Source organism: Triturus cristatus, chromosome 7 (assembly GCF_964204655.1).
Source record: "Triturus cristatus chromosome 7, aTriCri1.1, whole genome shotgun sequence".
Lineage (NCBI taxonomy): Eukaryota > Metazoa > Chordata > Amphibia > Caudata > Salamandridae > Triturus > Triturus cristatus.
In genome coordinates this window covers 1,360,109,737-1,360,135,212 of record NC_140590.1, presented here as the reverse complement: position 1 = coordinate 1,360,135,212, position 25,476 = coordinate 1,360,109,737, and the positions used below count along the sequence as shown (strand labels likewise).

At 45.8% G+C, this 25,476-nt stretch overlaps 1 protein-coding gene across 1 annotated transcript in view; it reads right to left on the bottom strand.

Annotated features, from left to right (window-relative positions):
* ERGIC3 (ERGIC and golgi 3) overlaps window positions 1–25,476 on the bottom strand; it is a 352,380-nt gene that overhangs the window by 72,791 nt on the left and 254,113 nt on the right. The window contains exon 8 of the mRNA XM_085619066.1: window positions 21,259–21,290. Within this exon, the coding sequence (XP_085475192.1) occupies window positions 21,259–21,290 (32 nt within the window). The remainder of the gene's footprint in view (window positions 1–21,258; window positions 21,291–25,476) is intronic.

The window sequence follows — 25,476 nt, the reverse complement described above, 5'->3', positions numbered from 1 at the left end:
GGTTTGTCGGTGAATTATTTTATCGCCAAAGAAGACACGGTGGTGCAGTTTGCTTCAGTGGATGTAGCTCTTGATCTGGTGAAGAAGGCCGGCTCAGGAGCGGAGTTAGCCAAATGTGATATTAAATCTGGTTTTAGGTTACTTACTGTTCATCCACAAGACTTTGTATTACTTGGCATACATTTTCAAGGACATTTCTTTGTTGACAATGTTTTGCCTATGGGTTGTGCAGTCTCTTGTTAGCTTTCCGAAGACTTTAGCTCTTTTTTGCAATGGATTTTCTCATTCAGGTCAGGTCATACACAAGTGTCTCATTATTTGGACGATTTTCTTTTTGTTGGCACAAAAGGATCACAACAGTGTGACAAGGCACTTCAATTTTTTCAATCTTTGATGCAAGAGTTAGGCGTGCCTCTGGCTAAAGAGAAGACAGAAGGACCTGATCTATGTCTCATATTTCTAGGTATTGAGATTGATACAGTGAAAATGGACGCCAGGTTGCCAGTTATTAAAGTGCAAGAAATTGTAAACTTTTTGGAACATGCTAAGATGTCACCGAAACTCACTCTGTTAGAAATGCAGCGGTTATTGGGGCACCTAAACTTTGCTTGCAGGGTAGTAAAGGCTGGGAGATCCTTCTGTCGGAGGTTGGGCTTTGCTATGGCTGGTGTTTCATTACCTCATCACAGGGCTAGAGTGTCTCTGTCCATGAGATCAGATTTTGAGGTCTGGATGATGTCCCTTAAAAGCTTCAACGGTGTTCCTATCAGGTCTTTGGATGAACGCTTTGTATGGTCAGTACAAATTTTTTCCGATGCGTCTGGAGCAAACGGTTTGGGGCTTTTCTGGGACGGAAAATGGTGCGCTGAACCATGGCCTCATAAGTGGGTTGATGAGAATCGCATTCTTTGAATTCTTTCCCCTGATAGTAGCTTTGACAGTTTGGGGCACGTTTTTGGACAAGGCAGTGCCTTTTCATGTCGATAATAAACTGTCGTTGATTTGGTGAATGGTCAGAAGGCAAAGGAGAAACGTCTGCTTAAATTGTTGCAGAGATTTATGCTGGGTTGCATGATGTTTAATATAACGTTTAGAGTTAAGCATATCCCTGGTCTGGACAATAATATAGCATATGCGTTATCTCATTCTCAGTGGCAGAGATTCCGTGGTTTGGCACCCACAGCAGACCCAGAAAAGACTCAAATTCCTCAGGAGGTATGGTTTCTAGCGGACTGAAGATAAAGATGTTGGTGAAACACTCTCTTGCTATCAGCACACGTTTAGCTTACAGAAGGGCTTGGGCGGAATGTATCCAGTCAGGTGCGGCTTGTCGTACCAATGGTCAAGTATGCTCTTTACTAAGTAACGATGACATACTGCGTTTTGTTCTGAGCAACATTGACAGGAATATATCCGCTACCACCATTGCGGGGAAGCTTTCAGGCATTTCTTCCTATGGTAAGTGTGTTTGGGGTTATGACCCCTCTTTGGGTGAGTTGGGAAGGAGAATTGTACTAGGTTGGTCTAAAATAGAGAGACGTGGCACTGTACTGCGCAAACCTATATCTTTTTCCTTACTGGGGGGCATTATATCAACACTGTCTACACTTTATTATTCCAAATTTGAAACTTCATTGTTTAAACTTTGCATGTTATGGTTATTCTTTGGAGCCTCTAGGATACCTGAGTTGTTGGGTAAATTGTTTCTTCAAGGGCTAAAATATTCCAATGTGTCTACCTCACCAAATTCTCTAAGTATTCATTTAGAATCATCCAAAACGGACTAAAGAGGTAAAGGGGCTACTGTGGTGTTGCGGAAGCTTGGCGGTCCGCTATGCCCATGGTCAGCTTGGTTACAATTTGAAGAGTTTGAAAGTTATCCAAATAATAATTTTATTTTTCAGCATCAGGATGGATCTGCCTTAACCGCTTCACAGCTTTTAGCGGTCTTGAGAAAATATTTGCTCTTATTAGGTCTTAACCCTTTAGAATTTGGTACCCATTCTTTTAGAATAGGAGCAGGTTCAGAAGCTGTCAGAAGGGGTTTTTCTTTACAGCAGCTGCGAAGGTTAGGCCGCTGGACATCAAATTGCTGTTTAAAATATGTTAGAGATTTGAATGAATTTTAGACATCATTTTGGACTTGCTAACATCTGTTACTTTCCAGGTCGTCAAATCTTTTCTCCGGCATCCATGGCGAGAGTCTGGATCATTGGACACTCATTTGTGAGATGGGCAGCCAAACAAGCTGAGAGGAGCCACTATGGGTCAAATTTGGGTTTTAGTTTTGAGGACATTGAAATTACCGGGTTTGGTAAGAGTGGTATGCGTTGGGGTCAGCTGTTGCCCAGTTTATCGGAATTGGCTTCTTCTAAGCCATCCCCTATGATTTTGCTGCTTCATCTGAGTGAGAATGATTTGATATTAAAGCTGACTTGGCAAAAATCGTTACATTCTGGCCTTCTACAAAAATCATATTTACTGCTCTGGTTCCAAGGTGGGTTTGGAGGGGTGCCGAAAAGTTTTCAGCTATTGACAGAGCCAGGCGCAAGTTCAATAGAGAGCTTCATCAGTTCTGCATCATTAACGATATCAGCTGGCTATCACATGATGACACTGGTAAAGACGATTTTCAATTTTTTTTAGATCGGATGGGGTCCACCTGTCTTTTATTGCGAATGAACTATACCTTGTAAATATTAGCGACAAATTATCTTACATTAAGGGCCTACATCAGTGGGGTTGAGGGATTGCATAAGCGGCTTTCCCTTCTGGGGAAATGCTTTTTGAGCTTTTGGGGTATTTATTGAGAATGTTTTCTCATTAAAAGTTTGTTCTGTAACACGCAGAGTAACCAATTTATTTAATCATGCTATAACGCATAGCATTTTATATTTCACTTCTAAAATCATAAGAATGGGGGGGGGGGGGGAGGGGAGGGGGTGGAGGGGTTAAGGACAGGAAAAAACGCCTTTACAGGGTTTCTTCCTGGTGGCAGATTTGGACGGGATTGAGGCAGGCAGGAAGGGTTGGGGCAGGGAGAATACCTTGGGACAGAGGGAAAAGAGAGGACAGAGGAATGAGGCAGGATGTAGGAAGGGGGACAAACTAAGGGGTTGGGGTCGAGGTTCAAGGTGGGTGAAAATTCATGGGGGCTCAATATGGGGGGAAAACAATGGGGATCAATATGGGGGAAAAGTCATGGGGGATCGAGAAGGGGGAAAATTCATGGGGGATTGATATGGGGATATTTCATGGGGGATCAAGGAGGGGTGGCGGGGATGGGGTTACATGCAAGTTCATTGATTGCATTATTGTATTGAATTTGTCATTGCTGAAATAAAAGCGACCTTTTAACCCCATCGGTATGTGATGTGATTCATTGCCCGAAAGGTGTGTTTTCCTTTTGTGCTGGAGTCTTAGTCTAGTTGGGAACAGCATTGTATATCTGATGCTACGCGTGTAAAGACACTTCTTCCCCTTGACTAAAGACAGCTGCATATCGTGCCCCGCAGCTGTGAAGTCAGGGAAAGACAGGCAAGAGTTCTGCTGTTCCTGATTGACTTTTTCCCTAGCCAGATGGTCCAGTGTTACAGTCAGAGTAATTTAGCAAAGGGGCAATAATGTGTCTTGGAATGGGGGCAGGAGGTGGTCTAGGTGTAAATAGGAAATGGGCACAAACTATCACCATCAAATTTGAGATATTTCCCTGCTAAAGAGATCCACCAGTACGTTCTCTACGAGTTGTCCGGGTTTGTGCACTTGAGTCTTCAACAGTCCAAGAATTCTAATGTCACCAGAGGCTTGGGGCACCACAAGCCCTCCTGACAAACAGCAGCGTTTCCAGCTGGTCCTAGTAGCTCCAAAGGGTGCATTACAGTGCATGTGGCAACTGCAACGCATCTCTCTCCAGGCCATGCAATCCCCACCTCCGATCCTCGCTCTCGCTCACGGAGTCATGTAGCTGTGTAGCAGCACTGTACCGGCCCCAGGACCAACTCTGCAGCACTGCAATCCCCTACAAGCAGTTCTAATAGCTGCTTTAAATAACTCTCTATCCCACCTCTCTATCCACCCTGCACTCCCTCTGGCTATTAATGTGTTTTTCAAGATTTGGAAGGACAAAAAAGATAGGAGATGGGGATGGAAACTTGCTGAAGAAACACCACCGTGGGCTGCTGTGAGGCAGGAGCAGATAATGGGCCACTACTGGAAACTCGCTGGAGAAACACCACTGAGTTGCATCGAGGCTTGATTAGATGATGGCTCTAAGGGTGTTCAAACAATGGGCCACTACTGGAAACTCACTGGACAAACACCACTGTGGGCTGCTGCGGTGCTGGAGCAGATGGTGGCTCTTAGGGTGTTCAAACAATGGGCCACTACTAGAAACTCACTGGACAAACACCACTGTGGGCTGCTGCGGTGCTGGAGCAGATGATGGCTCTTAGGTTGTTCAAACAACAGGCTAATAATGGAAACTCACTGGACAAACACCACTGTGGGCTGCTGCGAGGTTGGAGCAGATGGTGGCTCTAAAGGTGTTCAAACAATGGGCCTCTACTGGAAACTCGCTGGAGAAACACCACTGCGAGTTGCATCAAGGCTTGAGCAAATGATGGTTCTAAGGGGGTTTAAACAATGGGACACTATTGGCATCTCTCTTCTTGCAGATGTGATGTCAACTATGGTGCTGAAATCCTTTCAAGAGCTGCAAAATGACTATAATTTACTTTGTAGCAAATTATTTTGCCATTGGCAGCTGCAAATGAATTCAGCCATACATTTACAGAGCAGGAAAACCTAGCACAATTTGCAGCCTTGGAGGCAAAGCTGCTAGTAGGAGAATTATACAATCATATAATCTCTCTTATTGATAGGTCCCTAATAATTAACACTTCCCATTCCTTCGAGGCATTATAACAAGCATGGAAACGGAACCTGGGTTCACTCTTTGATGAGAAAGGAGGGGAAGATCTGGCATCCAGAAGAGAATCTGGCATTTCATTTAGACACTGCTTGATCCAGTTGGAGTTCATACACAGGGTTTACTTTACGCCTAATAAAATATGGAGGATGGGTGTAGCTGCCTCCCCAACGTGTCTTAGATATAATTCTCAGATTGGAAACTTACTGCACACTGTATGGGGCTCCACATTACGCCCTGTACTGAGATGGAAGTTCCCACTCGACCCCAAAGATGATCATCCTGTATATCAACAAAGATTTAGACAGCAATAGACTCAAGCTAGTATTATTTAGGTTTGGTGTGTTGGTTGCAAAAGGACGTTGCACGCAGATGGTGTGAAAAGAATCCCCACCACACTCAGTGGAGGAATGGGAAAGATGTTTTGACCCCTTCACAAGTATGGAAACACCTACTTATATCTCCAGGTGCTACCTGCAAAAACACCATAAAATAAGGGCAGAATTTTGTCGTTTCAGAGGGACTGTAATGGAACATATTGGGCCTTTACCCCCAGTGTTAAACAACAAGATCTGTAGTTACAAGATACCTACATAATGGTGATGAACACGACTGAGGTTCTGAAAAATTTGATGCGCTTGTTTAAGGTGATCTTTGGTCACAAAACTTGTCGGACTGGACAGGATTGTTTTTTTCTTTTTTAATATATTAAGAGTTTTTCCTCTTTCAACTGTACTGTCCAGATAAAAATCCATAAAAATGTGTTCTTAAATAAAAGGGTTAGACTCAGCTTGATAATAGGGTATTGCCACATAACTAAGTCCCTTCTATCTGTGATCACTCTTCATTTTTTTTTTGTAAACAGATTTTTACTGACTTTTCAAGATGACATCATAGGAAAAACAGCCCAGAGGGCACAACAAATGATCATGCAGATCAATTAAAGTCCAATGTGGGTATCCCCCCACTCATTATCATAAGGTCCTTCTTCCCCTCTCAACGTCGAGCCTCCCATCGGGTGGGCAACAGGAACGTCTGCCCGCAATTCTACCTCCCCTCACCGTGTCTGACCGCGTAAGAGCACCTCCCCAGAGTGAACATCCCAGCAGGATTCCTCATGTGAATGCCACCCACCACCCCGACTCCCCGCCTCCCCTCTTCCTAAACTCCCCAAGAAATGCCCACCGTGCCCCCTCCCCCTCAGGCATGCCACTTCCTCAGTAAAATGTCTGTTCGTGGCCACTGTGCATCCGACGTGTTCCATGTCTCCCACATCCCGAACCTCAGGGGTCAATATCATAGAGAGAGTGAGAAGGCGCCCTCAGCTATTCCCTCCCAGGCCCCATGCTATGTCCAAGTGTATGGGGAATCGCTGGACTTAATCGCTCGGTGCTTTGCCCCTCTCCCCCAGCGCGTCTTCTGCATCCTCAGGCGGGTGCTTCACCAGGTCCACCAGTGCCATCCAGACACGTGCCATTTCCATCGACCTTTCAATCCCAGTGTGCGTAGTTATTCATAGCCTGCAGGTCCCCTCACGCTCCGCACATTTCACTAGTTCCCTATTCCATCTCAGAAGGTTGGGGCCATCCTTTGACTTCCAGTGGGTAGTAAGCTCCCTCTTTGCTAATACTAATCCCAAGTCGATAAATTTACTAGTACTTTTGTCTTAGCCGTATGTGGGAACCAATGCGACAGGCAACAACCAGACGTCAATGCTACTTCTCTCTCCGTCACTGTGGCCAGTCCAATCGTCACCCCTCTCCAGTATTTTCCCAGGCGTGGGCACTCCCAAAACATGTGTAGAAACCCTGCCCCCTCCAGGTTACACCTTGGGCAGGTGGATGATACCCCAAAAAAAGTGTAAGGTAGGTCCTGTGCAAAACACAGAAGTGAATTAACTGAAAGCGCGCATTCCTGGTGCCCTTCCAGGCCCATTCTAGTATCTCTCCCCATGGCTTCTCCTCAATGGCCTCCCCCAAGTCTGCTTCCCATTTACGGCGTAGATCTACCAACGGCTGCCGCAAGTCATGCGTGATCCGCCTATAGAGACATGTAACCGCCTGGATAGTCCCCGCTGCCATCACTACGTACTGACAGGCCAGGAACGTCTTGGGTTCCACCAACCCCTCTCACCAGTGCTTTCTAATGGCTGCCGTCAATGCCGCATGGAAGAGAAAGTCCACTCATGGGAAATCGTGGCGCTCCGACCGGTCATCGAAGGGGAGGAGGCTACCCTCTTCAAACAAGTCTCCATTGGCGCAACTTGCTCCAATCGCCTCCATGAGGCAGTGCTTCACATATCCGCAGGGGAATCTCAGGCGCGTACGGGATCCGTGCCCGTGCCCTTAGAGCTAGGCGATTCCAACATTGTCTCACCGTTCGTAAATCAGGGGGAATTGTTCTATCACTCACAGGCAACCGCAGCCGCACCCGAGAGAGCTGAGCCAAACTGGGGTCCTGACCACCCAGATCCTCAGTATCCCGGATTCGGCGCGCCACCCATTTCGGAAACAACTGGAGCTGCGCTGCGTGACAGTAGGCCTCAAGGTCCGGCAGAGCAAAACCCTCCTCCGCCCTGGGCCGCTGCATAGTGACAAGTGCCACTCTGTGCCTCCCGCTGCCCCATAGAAACCCCGTGAGCAAGGAGGTGAGCTGCACAAAGATCTTACGCGGGATCCAGATGGGGAGCGTCCCAAAACGATAAAAAAGCCTGGATAAGGTAACCATCTTCACAAGTGCAACCCTACCTGCCACAGACAGCGGGAGTGTCCCCTAGAATTCAAAGCAACCCTTAACGCTGCGCACCGCCCGCCCTATGTTACCCTCCAGGAGATTCACGGGGGTCATGGTAGATCAGAGTCCCCAGATACGGCAAGCAATTGAACTCCCATGAAACCCCCTCAACACTCTGCATATCAACTCTTCCAGGACTGGTAGGGAACCAACATGATTTAGCTCAATTGACCCAGAGCCCCGCAATTCTCCCCAGTGGGCTTAACAAGTCTTTAGCGCCCCGGAGCGCTTCACCCGAGTTGGCTAGGAACAAAAGCAGATCGTCTGCATAAAGCGCTATATGGTGCACCTGACTGTCTACTAGCAGCCCCTGATAATGTCTACACGTCCTGGCATGGATAGCCATGGGCTCCATTGCCAAAGCAAATAACAGTGGGGGACAGCGGGCACCCCTGTCTCGTACCCCTTCCCACTGGACAGGTAGCAGAGATCAGTCCCCCCGTCCTGACCCTGGCAGTGGAATTATTGTACAAGATCGCCGTCCACTCCACGAATCGGTCCCCCAAATAAAAAGCCCTCAAGACAAAAAGATAAGCCTTCTCAATGTCGACCGTAAACATACAGGCCTCTTCCTTGCAATAAGTATCGGCCCATAAAATGCATAGGAGTTTCCGAACATTCATCGCTGTATTCGGAGATGGAATAAACCCGGCCTGGTCCACGTGTATTAAGGTCGACATATGGGTCAGCAATCTACTGGCCAACACACGGCTCAGTATCTTGTAATCCAAGTTGAGCATGGCCAGTGGCCTGTAAGAGGTCCGATCCAAGGTCGGTTTTCCCGGTTTCAGAAGGGGGACAATTATTGCCTCTCGCGTAGAGGCCAGGAAGACACCTTCCCGTCTCGCTCTATTATACAGGGCTACCAAGCGCGGGGCCAATGCATCGATGTATGTAGAGTAGAATTCCACTGGAAGCCCATCGGTCCCCGGCGTCTTGTTCATAGCCATGTGCTTGATGGCACTACGAACTTCCCCCACCTCAATAGCCCTGCCAAGTTCCTCCGCCTCCTCTTCCTCAATCCTGGGGAGTTCCACAGCAGTCAGGAAATCCCCATCACCTGGGATCCCCGGGGTGAGCTTACTCTGGTAGATCCCCGTGTAGTACCGCAGAAACAGCTCATTAATGGCACACTGAGTATACACTGTATCACCACCCGGATCCCTCAACTCCAATATCGACATCCCCCTCCTCGCTGGATTGGCCAGCCATGCCGGTAATGCTCCAGATTTGTCTCGGTCGGCATGCGCCCGAGCAGTGTAAGCCTTCTAGTCAAAGCATCTCAATCGTTCTAGTTGTACCGCCAGAGCCTCGCGAGCCGCAATGAGAGCATCCTGCTTATCAGGCCGTTCCGGTCTCTCTTTCTCTACATCCCTAAGGTTATGCTCTGCACTTTGGACCTCCTGTAATAGTACCCTCTGCACTAACACCACTTCCCCCTATGCAGCGCCCCCTGATCACCGCCTTAAAGGCGTCCCATTCTACTAGTGGACTCGTCGCCGACCCAGCGTTGACCCTGAAATAGTCCTCTATCGCTGCGCCTATGGTGCCCCGAATCACTGGATCTTCCAATGTCTCCGGCCGCAGCCGTCCGGTTGAAATAGCGGGGCGACCCCGCAACCAATTTAGAGATATCAACAGCGGATTGTGGTCTGATATCGTTCAAGCTAAGTATTCACTGTGGGCAATCCCTCCATGCACGTCAGGCGAACAAAGAATGGAATCTAAGCGAACATGTAAGTCATGCAAGTAAGAGAAATAAGAGTAGTGCCTATCCTTGGATGAGAATCCCTTCAAGTGTCTGTCAGTCCCCACTGGTGCTGCCACGCTCGTCTCGCTGCCGCTAGCCTGGTCGCAGGAGCATCCACGAGAGGGGGATGCGAGCGGTCCAGGTCAACGTCCTCAGTACAATTGAAGTCTCCCCCCAGTAATACCGACCCCGTTAGCATGGTCGCCAGCTGCCTTGAGAGATGCGCAAAAAATGCAGCCTGATCTATGTTAGGGGCATAGAGGCTGCCCAACACAATGTCCCTAACGTCAAGGCACCCCGCAACCGCCACGTACCGCCCGTCCGGGTCAACCAGCTGTCTAGTACTCTGAAATGGGACCCCCGCACGAATCCAGATTAAAGTGCCCCTAGCAAAGGCCGAATAAGTTGTACAGAACACCTGCCCCCTCCACCTGCGCTGTAGTGCCTCCTCCTCTTGTTTCGTGAGGTGCGTCTCCTGTAGTAGTGCAATCTGCACCCCTCTCCGTACACGGTAAGCGTGTATCTTATGGCGACGTGACATAGTGTGCATACCCCTGAGGTTCCAGGTCATACATTTAATACCTACGGTGAATCCCATGGCACTTTCTTCAGCGTCTTCCCAACCTGAACAGCGCCCAGGGGCATGCCTGACCTCGATAAGAACCCCATCAACCCCTTGAACTCCCCAACTCCCACTCCCCAGGACAGGTACAATCAAACTAGCTCCCACCCAAACTAATGCAACAATCAACTGTTCACTAAACGTTGTGATGCGTGTGCTGACCCAATAGGACCCAAAGCCCCCCGGCCATCCCCCCCCGCCCATATTAAACAGGAGAGCCCCCAGTTACAGCTCATGTCTGGTGCCATTGTCCTTCCTCCCCCGGAGGTTTGGCTAATCAGAAGCCAGTCCCTGGCGCCAACCTAGCCTTCTCTCACCCAACTTCTTGCACCCATCTTACATGAGTAGATCCGCCGTCTGGGGAGTAACCTCAGGAAGTTCAGGCTCAGTGTCCCCAGCCGTGCTGCTTGTAGGAGAAGTCTCAAGTCCGCCCATGCCATGGCTAGCAACAGTGGAGATCGGGCTAGCTTTACCTCGGCTGATCTCTGCAACCGCCTGCACAGCCTTGACCCTCTCAAGTTGAAGATCCGGCGGCATTAGGGGCCTCTGCGTCCCCGAACGTGCAGGCGATCCGCGGTACGCAGTGCTCGACAGAGAAGCAGGTCTTGTTCTTGGTTTGCGTGCTTCTAGCCATTGCCAAGAGTCCTGCGGGGCTGCGAAGAAGTGTGTAGTGGGCCCATCTATCACTCTGAGGCGTGCCAGGAACAGCATGGCGTATGGTAGCTGCAGCTGCCGGAGTTTCCGCTTTAGCGCAAGGAAGGAAGCACGTTGTTTCTGCACCTCCCTGGTGAAGTCCAGGAAGATCAACACCCTGGCATTCTCGATGTGGAGATCCTGCTTCCCCCGCGCTTGCTGTAAGATGTGGTCCCTGTGGCGGTAGTGGAGCAAGCGCACAACCATCGGTCACGGGGGAGAACCCGGCTTAGGAAGCCTGGCCAGGACTCTGTGTGCGCGCTCAAGAGCGAAGAAGGGGTAGAGACCCTCCGTAGCCACTGGAGCCCGGAGCCAGTTCTCCATGTACTGAACGGTGTCATCTCCTTCTCCCCGTTCCGGAACCCCCACTATGCGCAGGTTATTCCTGCAAAAGCGCCCTTCGCTGTCCTCTGCTCTCAGCTCTAAGATCCTGACCTTGTCCACCAATTCTAGCGAGCACTGCAAGGCAGTAAGTGCGTCCGGTACTTCTCAGTAGCTTTCACCCGCTCCTTGAACTTGCGGTGATCGTCTTTCAGCAAGTTGAGATCCACCCCTATGGCGTCCATTTTGGTCTCCAAGGCCTCTCTTGAGGAGGTGATTGCCTGCATTATGTCCACCAGCTTAGGGCCCTCTGCTGTCTCCTCCCTCCGATTGTCTGCTCTTTCCTCCTCATCATCAGATAAGTGCCCCGTTGGTTCCACATGTAAGGTCGCGAAGCCCTTCCGGCGAGACACTCAGCCCATTTTGATCGATTGTGATGGGTCGCGCTGGGCCTCTAGGTAGAGAGCACAGGGAAGTTGAGGGAAATTCAGAGCAGGCAGGGAACACTGAGAAGGTCATGGGATGCACTCCGGCGCAGTAGTCCGTGTGTCCACGTAGGCCCAAAACCCTGTGATCACTCTCTTCATGACCAGTGACACAGAAATGAAGTCAGAACCAATTAAGGGGCAAATTGGAGATGGGGGTTGGGGCATGGAGAAAGGTAGGAAAATAATGGTTTGGTAGGCAGGGTATAGTAATGACATGCTTTTTTTTACTGCCCTCCACTTTAATTCAAATGGTATCTCAATAAGAAAAAAGAAGAACAATTTACAATCTTACAATAACTCTAACAAGTTCTCAGTGGCAGACAATAACAACTAATTCCTTTGTCTCCAACAAAGGTTTACAAAGTGATTGCATGGTAGGTAAGCAGCAGTCATAATGTCCCAAGTAGAGATTCTATGATGTGAACCTTACTGATATGTGCAGACACATATCAGTCTTCAGTTCACTTGATTTTAACCAGAAAGCATCTTTCGATGGAGAATTACTAGGTCAAAAGTCCCTTTCGCAATAGCACTTAAACAAATATCAAGAAACCTTTGGGTTATTTCTTTTTTGGCATGTTTTCGGTAAAACAACACTTTTCTATAAAGAATAAACTAGTCTTATAATTATACCAATAACCTTCCGTCGAAATTATTAAACTCCATGTTTTGGATACAGGCACCTTACAAGGACAGCTTTTACATTAACGCTCATGATCAATACAAGTACCAATACCTGACCTTTGAGTTTAAATGCACCTTTACGACCTTGCTGTATCTGGGTTACCCACTCTATAGTATATGGTTCTTTCGGATTTGAAGTAGCTCCACGCTGGGAATGAACTCACCCTAAAAAAGTAACAGCTGCTTCTAGTGACCATTGGAATGGTAAGAGGTTGGAAGGGACATTTACTTTTCAAAACAGCATGACATCCGTAAGTCCAAGTCACAGCACAGTTTAGACACCTTTGAATCCCAATATGGCTGCTGGCAGCATGAGTTTGTAGTTCAAAGAATGTACCGGCAGCTCCAAAGCAGATGTTTTTAATCACACAACTAACAAAAGGCTTCCAATGTATTCAGTTGCATGGTTTTTATCAGACTGCTAAGAAATGTATGTGGACAGTGCATTCTGGAAAAATTAGATTTACAAAAGAGCCAAAGCAAATCAGAGCCACAGAGGTTGTAAAGGCAAGAGCCATCCATGAAAGTTTCAGTCGCTCTTCCCCTGTATTATGGGCCAGAAACTGCCAAGGATTCAAAAGAAACAGCTCACAAAAGAGTACTAACTGGATAATGTAATGATGGTCTCTGATGGCTTCCGATTGCACTCATCAGGCTCAGAACCCTACCAATCTATCAGAAACTAGAATCTGACAAAATTGCTTCTATAAACCAGAATTAGACCAACCTCCAGTCTATCTGATCTGTGGCTAGCTCCCAGGTAGGTAAACTGCGGCTGGGCAATGTTTTTCATCCTTTGATATTTTACACCAGGATTTGGTTCATGACAGATTTTGACTCATCAAGCTTCTTGGTTGAAGAAGTTATGATGCTCTTTCAGGAATGACACCACAAGACTCACATACGGAGTTCATAATTATGGAAAAATGGCATTCATAAAAACTCTGGACATTTAAAAAACAAAAATACCTTAACAAAACTTATTTATGAAAATGTAGCAACCAAGAACATGTCAAATAAGGACAGGGAAGAGTAGACAAAACAGCAGAAACTGACACAGGATTTGACACTGAAGCTCCCTTTTTCCACTGGTCTGTAGGTGAAAGTATGAGTCCCCTATACAGCTGTTCAGATGCCCTTGAAAAGGATCTTTCAATTCCCGGGGAGATCAATTGCAAACCCCCAATGGAGAAAACGCCCCTTCCTCCCATATTGAAAAGACCCAAACCCCCACTATTGGAGTAAATCCAACTTTCCTTGAACCAAAAACATTTTGAAAAAACAAATACAGTAAGATTAAGGCAGATGACACACTACATTCCAAAAGATAAGCCATCTTAGACATGTAGACATCTAAGGCAAGATGTATGAAATGCTCGTTTTGCTATGTAGTTATATGATTAAATCCCTTACAAATGTTTTTTAGGTACAAGGTAGAGTTCTAAGTGGCATAAGTAATCCTTGCCCTTTACCCGATCACTCTATTCACAGAAAGCAAGAAACTCCTAAACTTGAGTTGTTTAAGTCCACCACATACACCTTTGAAGCACTGCTTAAGTCTAATCAGAGCACGAGTGACCTGTAAGATAAGAATTATCAAATTCCAGTACCTTGTATTTAGCTGCGATGGTTAGAATAAAATGTTAACCTTGAGATGACATTCATCTCATACTAAATTTCATGGAATATAGGTGGACCTTTGGTCACCTCTAGATAGTTCAATGTGACTCTCTATAAGCAGTTATCATGCATCTAATGTTGGGACTCTGAGAAATCAGTGCTCCTCAAAGATTGAGTTTCATCTGTGAAAAATCCATCCCCTAAGCCTTCAGCTCTTCAATTTGCTCATCCAAATGCGATAGAATCAACATCAAATAAAAATAGGTATCACCGTAACACCAGGACTGTCATGCAGATTGAAAAAAAATGAAGCCAATGGTCTATCTAGAATACTTTGCTTTGCTGAGAAAACAGCAGGTAAATGAAAGCTGACTTTATTACCAGACAGCTTCTGAACCCTATTCCATAGTTTATCTGTGTCATTTAATTTTATGAAGAATTAGGTTTTAGTCTGGATTTGAGAGTCTGGGATTGCATTTAGGCTATAAATGTGATAAAAAGCGAATTCAGGGTCCGTATTATACATTGTGCCCTGTGGGCACAATCAGCATATGTGCCCACTTTGTGCACCCTCGGGGCACAATGGTATTACAGAAGGGGCCGCAGACACTGGAGGATCCCCTTCTGTAATTCTGATAGTGCTGGTTCATATGTAGCACCAGCACTAACATGAGAGGGTGTTCCACTTGAACGTGCTGCCCTATAGGCAGCACAAAATTGAGGATGCCATGGAGGCTGTGCATTCTTTGTAACAAGGCGCACTGTTCCTTTATGTGCCCAGGGCATCTTTTGAAGGGTGCGCCGTGTTGCAAACAGGGAAAGTGAGCCATATGTATAACATGGCCCCAGGTGGAGCAAACACATGTTCTGGAAAGGCTGCAATTGTGGTGACCCCTAAACTCCATGAACGGCACTCCTTTATTGAATATTGATGTAATAGGCGTTACGGTTTGTGAAATATTGGTAATAAAAAGCTTTAAAAAACTGCAGAATTCCAGGAACCCTGGTATGTTTCCAAAACATTGAGGAGTTGGTCAGGCAACAATAGCGGAGACTTTTGACAGGTCCAGGAATTTTCCCATAAGTGAGGCAATGCCATAAAAGGACCATCTTGTAAATATGGAAATTTTATTTTTCCAGCCTGGTGACTATCTCAAGTCAACGCAGATGGCAGACTACGCATAACAGAGACTGCACTTTCTACAGCAATTTCTTACCATTCAGAGGAGCAACATTGACGTGATATTTCTATGTGCATGTTTCCACCCTGAGATTGTGATGCTTGTAATGATCCGCACAACAGTGTTTTTCCTAGGGTCGAGAAACCTTTTTTGGCTTTACAGACTAATCATCCAACACTTCCCAACTTGCCACAATTCCTCCCTATTCACTCTGTTTAGAGAAATCAAGGTCTAATTTCCTTTTCCAACCAGATTCTGTAAGGAAGCTAAAACAATTCAGCGTGCAGAGAATTGCTGAACTTCATTGAAAACAAAAAAAGTAACCAGGTAACTCTTGTACCTAGAGAAGTACTCTATTTGGGATAGCTGTATGTTTGTGCTTTGTAAACAATTAACTGAAAGAGGTCAGTTGCGAAAAGTATGCTCACTCTGAACCTTCAGAAATGAATGCCAATGAGAAGACAAAAACACAAGGCTACTAATGGAAAAGTTACTTACCTTCGGTAACAATGTTTATGGTAGCGACATAGTCTAGCCGCAGATTACTTAACTTGTAAATTCTCCCCAGGCATCAGACTGGATCTGGACATTTTTCAGAAGTGCCTCTGCACACAGGGGGACAGCGTAATATAGCTCCGTAATGAGTTCGACTCTGGTTGTGATGTCAGTGGAGCCATTCAAGTCCCCTCCGGCGCATCAGCTTCTTTTGTGAAACCTTCTGTGCCAGAACTCTGAGCCACCATAGAAACTAGCTGTGGAAACAGTGTGCAAAAAAGATCAAACATTCTATGAAACAATAATTATAATGTAGCAATAAATGGAATTGCAACACCAGACAAGGACTTAAAGGCAAGAACCACATGAATTACAAAAGCAAAAAATATATCCCTGTGCACGGATGTATTAACCAGCCTTGCAAAAGACCTTTCATTCTACCGGTCACTCCCAAATGGAAACGAATGGTATGGTAATACCAGAACAAGACCTATGATTCAAGACGATGTGGTTTGGTAAGTCATACCACTACACAAAACAGTAATCACTGGAGTATAAAACCAGTTAAAAATAACAGTAAAAAAGGGGCATAAGCTCTAAATCATATGTTGTTCGCAGAGCAGGGAGGATGGGCAGGGCGTTTATGAATCTGCGGCTAAACTAGGTCTCTCCCAGATACATCGTTACGGAGGGTAAGTAACTTTTACATCTGATAGAGACACCTAGCTGCAGATTCCTTAACTTCTGAATTAAATACCATAGCGATACCCAATCGGGTGAGGGTCTGCAAACTAATCTCCTACGAACGTTCTCAAGAGAGCCAACTGGTCGAAATTAACCAAAACCAGACATAAGTAGGAATTAGATGAAAAAAATGGCAATGACCACAGACAATGTAAATAGAAAAGAAATGCAGGCACAGAAACGTCAGAAGACACCAGACAACAGTATTCGATCCCCAACGGGTAAAAGAACCCTTAGACCAGAAGGACCAGCCGGTATAAACTAAAAAGGGACCAGCATCCAAAGTAAAGAGAGATCTTCTGTAGGCACAGCAAAATGTGACTACAGAAAAGGAGAACAAGCTTCATCCATACACAACCATCAGCTGTACCAACAAGTACATGACCCAAAGGAGAAGTGAAACCATGGATTAAGAAGTCTGAAGGTGAAACTAACGGCAATTCCATGTAAGGTTTTCGATAGTAAACAGTGAGAACTAGGAACTCACAATGGACCGCTGAGCTAGAGGGAAATCAGAAGAAACAGGATGACCAGAGTGAAAGATGCCACAGTCATTCTTTTTTTTATAACAATGGTGTCTAACACAAAAATGTGGCATGAAAGTAAAGAGCCAATGGCGGACTCCAGTTGCCACACTTCCTCGATGTGATTCCCAAGTAATGGATTAATAATATGATGAGAGTCCGTGTGCACCCTCTGCTCCTGCACCCGCCGTTGTAGGATGCCAACTGCCAAGCAGATATACAGAACTTTGAGAACAATGGAGCGGTGCACTCCCAAGTTAATATAATGTCAATAAAGAAGCTCGATCAGTGTCTTCATTTAAAAAATATCTAAATCTTTATTTCAAACAATCCATGGGATTAGCGCAAAGCATCAGCCAACGCGTTTCGTTCAAAGGTTGAACTTCGTCAGGGCTGAAAGAAGTGTAACATAGATAACATAAATACACTAATTATGTGAAACATGGAATACAAAATAAACCAAACCGAACAATTACCCTATGTCTGCAGAAGGCAAGACACTGGAAACAGACTTATGGTGCATAACGAAAAGACATGATACACTGAGTGGGTCATGACAATTACAACTACAATACTAAACATCTAGTCTTATCTGATTATTGGCATAATGAAAGCACCATCATAATCACAGCTGAAAATGGATAATCATATTTTGTCATATGTAACAACACTGACAGTATATAAGGGCCATGAGTCTGAGAGACCCCCAGACAAGGGATTACTAAACAAGGTAATGACGACACATGAATAAATAAGTATCCATTGAACTGTCTTGACAGACAAAAAAATAAGCAGAAGGACTGCTAAAATCAAGATCTATCCTTGAAAAAAAAGAATGACCGCCAGAGCGAACTAAGAGGCTCATCTACTATGTAACCCCACAGAGGTGGAATGGAAGAACAACAGCATGATGCTGCAAGCTACAAAAGACGCATCTAAAATCCAATACCAATGTATCCCAAAAGAAAAGTAATGAATATATAGATATACGTCTGACAGAAATATGTGCATTCACATATATACAGAAATCCTATGCAAATCTGCACACTCATAGCCCAATGAATATGTGTGCCAATATACGGACCTCATACATATAAGGCATACACTCACTGTCTCATAACCAGAGACAGGCAAACATATTGCTACATACTCTGAACACTTACAAAGAGCAGAATGATATCCAAAATGTACAATCAGAAAACTTGCCTGTACATAATGGAAATATGTACTTTAAAAAAAAGAAAAGATTTGGAGCTTCAAAACAGAACATAATAACAGAACACTGAAGGAAGAGACCGAAAAGCGTCCTTCCTCAAAACGACTAAATAGCTTTAGCACATCAGGAAATCAGACAAGGATCACTCAAAGAAGGAAGGGAAAAACTTCCACCCACAAAAAATGAAATGGTAATTGGCAGCACCGCCCAACCTAGTATTTTAAAAACTTGAGAGTTAAGTGTAACGTGTTCTTCACAGAAGAACACTAGAAAATAGGTTTCTTCTTAAAAAAAAAAAAAAAAACACGTAGGTGTAAGAGACACTCAACATCCACATTGATGGATACACCTTAATCCTACAGGAGGAGCATGGCAACCCTGCAGGGATAAGAATACCTTGATGCCATACCAATGAAAGGCATCAAGAATAAATAAGTTGCAACCTGCAACTATTGAAGAAAATCAACCCCCAACATAAGCAGAGGAAAAAACGCTTCAAAAGAAGAGAACCAAATGCTGTGTACCGTCACATTTAAGGGATACCACTTGCTGAATTAAGACAAGAAGTTAACAACAGAAACCATGAACCAAGAAACTAAAGTTCCAATGAAATAAAAGGTCCAGTCCAGCACCAGCAGGGACCCACCCACACTTAGAGAAAGGAAGAGGTAATAAGCCCATTGCAAATGCGCCTACAAGCAGGTAACACAGGTAATCAATCACACATGAGAACGAAACCATAGAATAAAATCTCTCGAGTGAGGATCTTCTCAGCCAGCAGAGATAAACGAAAAACCTACCTATGGGTAGGGAAAAAAACACGTAGTGTCTCAAAGAAAGACAACCTGTCATTGACAGCAAGACTACTTCTATAAAATAAGCCCTGCAAATGCAGGAACACCATATCCTGCGACGTTACACTGCAAAAAGCATGCCATAATGCAGTTTTGAGACAAATTACAAACCAAGAGAAGCTTTCTACACAGGAAAGTTTCCCTTAAAATACAGGAAAAAGTTGAAAGAAGGGCACAGGGCTAAGGGTCTGAGCCACCTCGAATGTCCCTAAACCTACACAAAGCGACATCTGCATGGGTATCAAACAAATGAATGCCATCAAACGGTATGTCAATTAAAGCTGACTGGACTGCCTCTGAAAATCCGGCAGAATGAAGCCAAGCTCCTCGGCGTAAAGCCACAGAAGACGCCATGGCACAACCAATCCAATCAGTGGTGTTCATTCCACATCTAAGGATTAACCTAGCTGCCTGTTGCCTATCCAAAATCAAATGACTCAGTTCATTCCGATTAGCCTCTGGAAAAGATGGCAATAATTGCTGCAACGAATCCCATAAGGCATGAAAAAAACGTCCAAGAACGCTACTTGTGTTAATGGAACATAAAGCCGCACTGGTGGAACAGAACATACGTTTTCCACAAGAGTCTTGCTTTTGGGAATCAATCGGAATATGAGGAATACTATACACATCTTGGGAAGCTGTAGCGACCTGAATCACAAAACTGTGTTGTGTCGGTTGACGAAGGCTGCAGGAAGGATCATCCGGGCAGGGTGGTGCTTGTGGACAATAGTACGGTCCACAGGTGCACCAGTATCGGGTCTAGCCCGTGCCCTCAGTAAAATATCATATAATGCCTCACAAAAGGGAGGCACTGGCCTGACTGACCCAGATGAAGAACCTCAATGAGGAGGTCTGTAGATTTCTCTACCGAAGGCAAATGTAGAACAGTAGCCACCTTTTTCAACATATCTGCCAAGGAAAAGCTGTCTTCCAAGGCAAGGCCGGGGGGGTTTAAAGGCTTGAATCCGGGGAGGATTCTAACCCGCTTGCTTTGCCTAACTCAAAAATCCAGCTATCCATCGTAGGAGGATCTGTATGCACTGGATACACAAAAGGAAACCCTTACACATTTCCTTCCACAAACTGTTCACCCACAGAACCATGAATTATCGGCTCCGTAAACGATGTTGATCGACGCTGACATGGCGCCGTATCGACCTCGGGATGAGAAAGTGGAAAGGTGCCAACAAAACGAGCTGAGGGGATGTTGATGACTCAAAACTCTCAGCAGGTTCGTGCACCGAGTTCAGTTCAGAGTCTTCCGGCGCCATTTAAACCTATCCCGGAGGAACAACTTAAGTCGTCCCAGAGTCAGTCGGTACCACAGATGTGAACTCCGAAGGGCTGTGCACCAGTATCACACTATCCAAAGGCCTATCTGCCGCCGAGGATGGACCAGTCAGCAAAGAAGTAGTCATTGCACCCATCACTTCTTTGGGGCCCGAAGGCGCTCCTGTCAAAGATGAGGACCCAAATATGACATAAAGAGCTTCATAATACTCTTACATCTAGGTCCGAGTCGCTCCGGCTCCAGGAAAAGTGCGGAAGCACAGGAGCGACTCTTGCATGAGTCCTCAGCATGAGGGCGTGAGGAGCCGCTTGAACCCACATTGTCAGACTAAGAAGCCCCGGAGGGCCGCAAGTTCGATTGCATACGACGACCATTACTGTGGGATGTGGATGGGGACTTCAACCTCTTCGCCGTTCACTGGATGGAGAGAGACGCCAAGGAGAACGGCCTCTGGAACGGCTCGCCCGATGTTTAGGAGACCTGGAAGTCCTCGATAACCGCGCCGCCTGGAGCTTCATTCGCTGCTCCCGCAATGCTGTTGGCAAGCGCTGCATTGTTCGGTGTCATGGTGCTCGCCCAGGCACCACATGCATATGAAATGAGGATCTGTACTCAACATCTGTCAAGCACAAGACTCACAGGTTTTAAACCCAGAAGCAATAGAGAGCTGGCACACTGTTTAAAGCAAAAAAAACGGTGAAAACTATCACAGCAGACTGAAAAACGTCTAGAGATCCACTTCCCCGGATCCGCGTTACAGCGTAGAAAAGAAGTAACTGAAGCCCCCGCACCGGAGGGTACTTATATGGCCCCAACCGGAGTCAAGATCATCACGGTGCCTTACAACACCGTAGCCGGCGTGCAGTGGGACTCCTGAAAAGTTTCCGGCTCCAGTCTGACACCTGGGGAGAATTCACAAGTTAAGGAATCTGCGGCTAGATGTTTCTACTAGATATAGGAGGTAGAGTAAACGGTTCTATTTCAGTTGCAAATTCAAAACAAAAACACTTATATTTAAATAAGGTTACATACAGTACTAGCAGCATACTTACATTATCAAGTCCAAAGCTCTGCAGGTCATGAACTGTAATAGAAAAGAGAAAAAAAAGTTTAAAAAAGGAAGCAATACCTTCAGTACCTAATAGTAACCATACTATTCAATTTATGAACAGGAAACGTTTTGTATAATACACCTTGCCACATACATTATCAAAAAAAAAAAGGAAAATGTAAAGCAAATGGTGTGCATGGTATTAGGACATACAATACTTAGCTTTCAAACTGGTCTATACAAGAGGAAGTTTTCTCTCATCATGCAATAGAATTATTTGTAGGTGAAACCTCTCAGTACTACATAGTTATTACTGACCCTAAGCATCATGGAATTCTTGGTACCTATAGTATGTTTAAACACACATTCTGAAAAATTTCTGAGATTGATTTTACAACATCTGGTTATCGTATTACAGCCTGACATAACTAACTTATTGCATCATGATTTCCAGTGGGTACGTTTTTATGCTAACAATGCTACTGATTCGATGGGCCCCAGTCGGCAGCCATCCTGGGTGCCGGCAGAAGCTGGCTATGTTCCTTTTCTCCCTCCCTGGGGAGTAGATCTATCTGTGCTCCCAACAATGAAAGAGGAAAGTTGAGTTCCCTGTCTGACAGATTCACTAAGACTCAGCTTAGTTCAGGCTCCGGCAGATAGTGTCACCGAGGCTTGGTAAGGGGGGGACCGCACGACTCCTTTCCTAAATTAAAAAATGGGCCCGGGGGATGGAGTCCCCAGGGCCTTTCAATGTCCCATGAAGGGGGAACAGCACAGCGCCCATTCATTTAAAAAAAGGACTTCAGCCCCAAAGCATAAACAGACTCTGAGAGGGGGCCGCACTCCCCCCTCCACCCCCACAAAATAAATCAGCCTAGAGGATGGGCTACAATAGGCCTAAAAATGGCTCGGGGAGGGGAGCTGCACTGTCTCCTACCCATAAACAAATTACAGACCCCAGGGGATGGCATTGGGGAGAGGGGCTGCACACACCACTCCCCATAATTATTCAAATGGCTCCAGGGACGGGGCGTCTGAGGCCTTTTCAGAGGATTGGGGAGGGGGCCTCATCCTACCCTTAAAAATATGCGACACACCTGGGCCCTGGCCCACCCCGGGAGAGACTTCTGTTTTTTTGTTTTTTTTTATCAGTGCCGCAGATCCCCCCCATGAGCTTACAATACATGCTACTCTTCCCAGCGAAATTCAGGGTTGTCCGCAATTCTGGATCACATTTTTTTGAGACCTCAGAGGCAACATGGGAGAGGGTAGTGGAAAAGTAAGCACTTAGGAAACGGCAAACCTCCATCACAGGACTCCTAGGGCCAGCGTGATTGCCTGTCCCTAGATGTGTTGGGGCCTAAACCTAGGGGAAGGACCTATTCCCTTAAGACCTGAGGGCACACCAGGGTACCCTCAGAATCCTCTGACATGGATAAAAACCACCCTTGCATTGATTTTGATGATAATAATGGACCACTGGCTGTCCCGGTGGACTCAACTGACTCTGGAGTAACAGGTTCAGAAGAGGAGAAAGCCTCCATGACAGAGCAGCATAGCAGGGGAGTTCCACATACTAATGTCCTGCAGAAGTTGTAAGACTGGTTTGTGTAGAGGGGTTTGTTGGCCAACAGATACTTCTAGGGTGGAGGTGAGGGGAGCTGGAGGGTGGGGTGTTAACCCATGCATTAAGTTAACATTTCAGTTCAATACCCTATGTATCCATGTTAAGACGTCTGAAACCCATCTGCAGATAAAGCCCAACAGGCCTTGCTGGTTCAAAAACTGGCTAGCTGGAAAATACTGACACAATCAAACCCCCAAGTTCGATACCTCATGTCTGATTTCGTAACTATGTCCTGGAACATCAATGGTTTGAATGACCATATCAAAGGGGCTGCTACAACAAAAGAGCTACTCCTGCTGGCCTTATGCTACAGGAGACCCATCTGATAGGCTGGAGGTGTTCCTTTCTGGGACGATCTAGGTACGATAGCCTTCCATGCTGGGTGTGCCAAAAGCTCCAGGGTGGTGGACATCCTATTGCATAGGACTTTCGAGTTTGTAGTCTATACAATAACCCCAGACCCACAAGGTGGATACATAAGGGCGGACACCAACACAAATTCCTCAGTGTATACATGCCTCACATTTTCATAGGTCCACATGTGAGGCCGTTGAAGCTGTAGCACTGACCGTCCCAACAGGAATCACTGTGATTGGCAGAGATTTTAATGCTTCGTCAAGCCCAAAGTCAGACTCCACTGGAGTTTATATGACTAAAAAGACAGGGAGGGCTAAGCGGTTGCAGGACTGGACATCCTTTCTGGGACTGTGGGACACCTGGAGAATATGACATCCCCAATATAAGCAGTGGCTCAGTGGCACCTAAGTGGCACATAAACTCTGTCCCGGATAGGCATTCTCACCCCCTCGGAAGACATTCTCCATAAGACGGAGGCTAACATCCTCCCGAGAGACATCTATGATTACTCCCTGATTACTATCAGGTTAGGATTACAGACTACCGAACCTCATCCTATTTGGCGTATCAATGCCTGGGACCTACTTGACAACAACTGCTTGAAGTTCCTCTCAACAGAGCTACTATCCTACTTTGATTTAAATCAGGGATCTGTGAGTACGGCAGGCTCGCTACGGGCGTCTGGGAACGCTACCATCAGAGGCCTTGCCAAGGCTTAGATTGGGTGTAAGAAACGAGATAAACAGGGACAATTAGTTGAGCTTGAGACTTGAATTTTGATGTTACTGTTTAAGGGAGGCATCACAGACCATCCATCGCAAACTTGAGCAAGACAGATTCTCACTGCCTCAAATGTCCCTAGACGAGGCCCAGCATTCAGGCGGGCAACGACTAGGAAAGTTTGTGCATGGGTGGAAAAATCTAAGAAATCATTCGACTGGCTAGCCACTGGAGTGATGGCATCCAGAGTCATCCAAGAAATCCTGGTCTCATCTGGAACGATGACTTTGATAATAACTGGCAAATGTTGCAACAATCTCACTCGATTTACAAAGACTTTACGTCTCCCAACAATGATAACTCCGCAAAGAGACTAACTCCTTACTGATAATTCCCACTTTTCTCTCTGATGCCTTCTCTCAGAAGGGAGTAAGACTAACACCTTTTATTAGAGGAGATAGGGGACACACTACAAGGCATGAAATCCCAAAAAAATAGGTCGGATGCATCCCCCATGAAATTTATTGCAAAATACGAGAAACGTTGTTGCCCCACCTGCTTGACCTTTATACTGAGGCCAAAACAACTGGAACCTCCCACCACAATAAGATTTGGTCGGTAATGTGGTTATATGCAAGATAACTACCCTCCAAACCAGAGTAACTCATGCAGGAACATTTCCCTTATAAATACGAGGGTTAATATCTTTGCCAAGGCTCTGGAAAACAGGTTGCTACAGGTTCTTATGTTGCTAGTTCACCTGGACCAGTGTGGCCTTTAACCCAACCATAGCATCCTCCACTGTATTTGCAGAGCACATTTCACATTGGCCCATCTCCATCAAATCGAGGCCTCTTGCGCATTTTTGCTTATTGATTTTGGGAGTTGGATTTTGTTGACTGGACATTTTTAGACCAAGTACATCCCTATCTGGGATTTGGACCCAGATTTCAAATATATGTCAAACTCCTGTACTCAGAACCCTTGGTGCAGGTGCGAGTCAATGGCGTGGTCTCTAATCTATTCCCAATCCATAGAGGCACTAGGCAGGATTGCCCCCTATCTTTCCCTTTTATTTGCCATTGCAATACATCCATTAGCCAATTTAATTGGCTACAATGCTTAAAGCTGGGGACAGAGATGAGCTGATGGGTATGCCAATGATGTATTACCTTTCCTTACAAACCCCTGTGTATCTGAGGCCGCATTATCCAAATACTGACTTTGTTTTACAAGAAGGCACCTGGGCATCCGGCCTGAAGGTTAAATGATCTAAATCTATTTTCTTTCACACAAAGGAGACAGCAAGAACATAGACTGTCAAAGTTCTCTCATAATTCAACGTCGGAGTTTTCCAATACCAAGGCACTAAAGTTACTTCCCTTCGATAACATCTTGACCGGTACAAACTCTATCTAACCGCAGATTCCTCACCTTAGCATATTCCCCAGGTGTCAGACTGAATCCGCAAAATCTTGAGCAGTACCACTGCACCAGTAGGTGACGTTGATCATC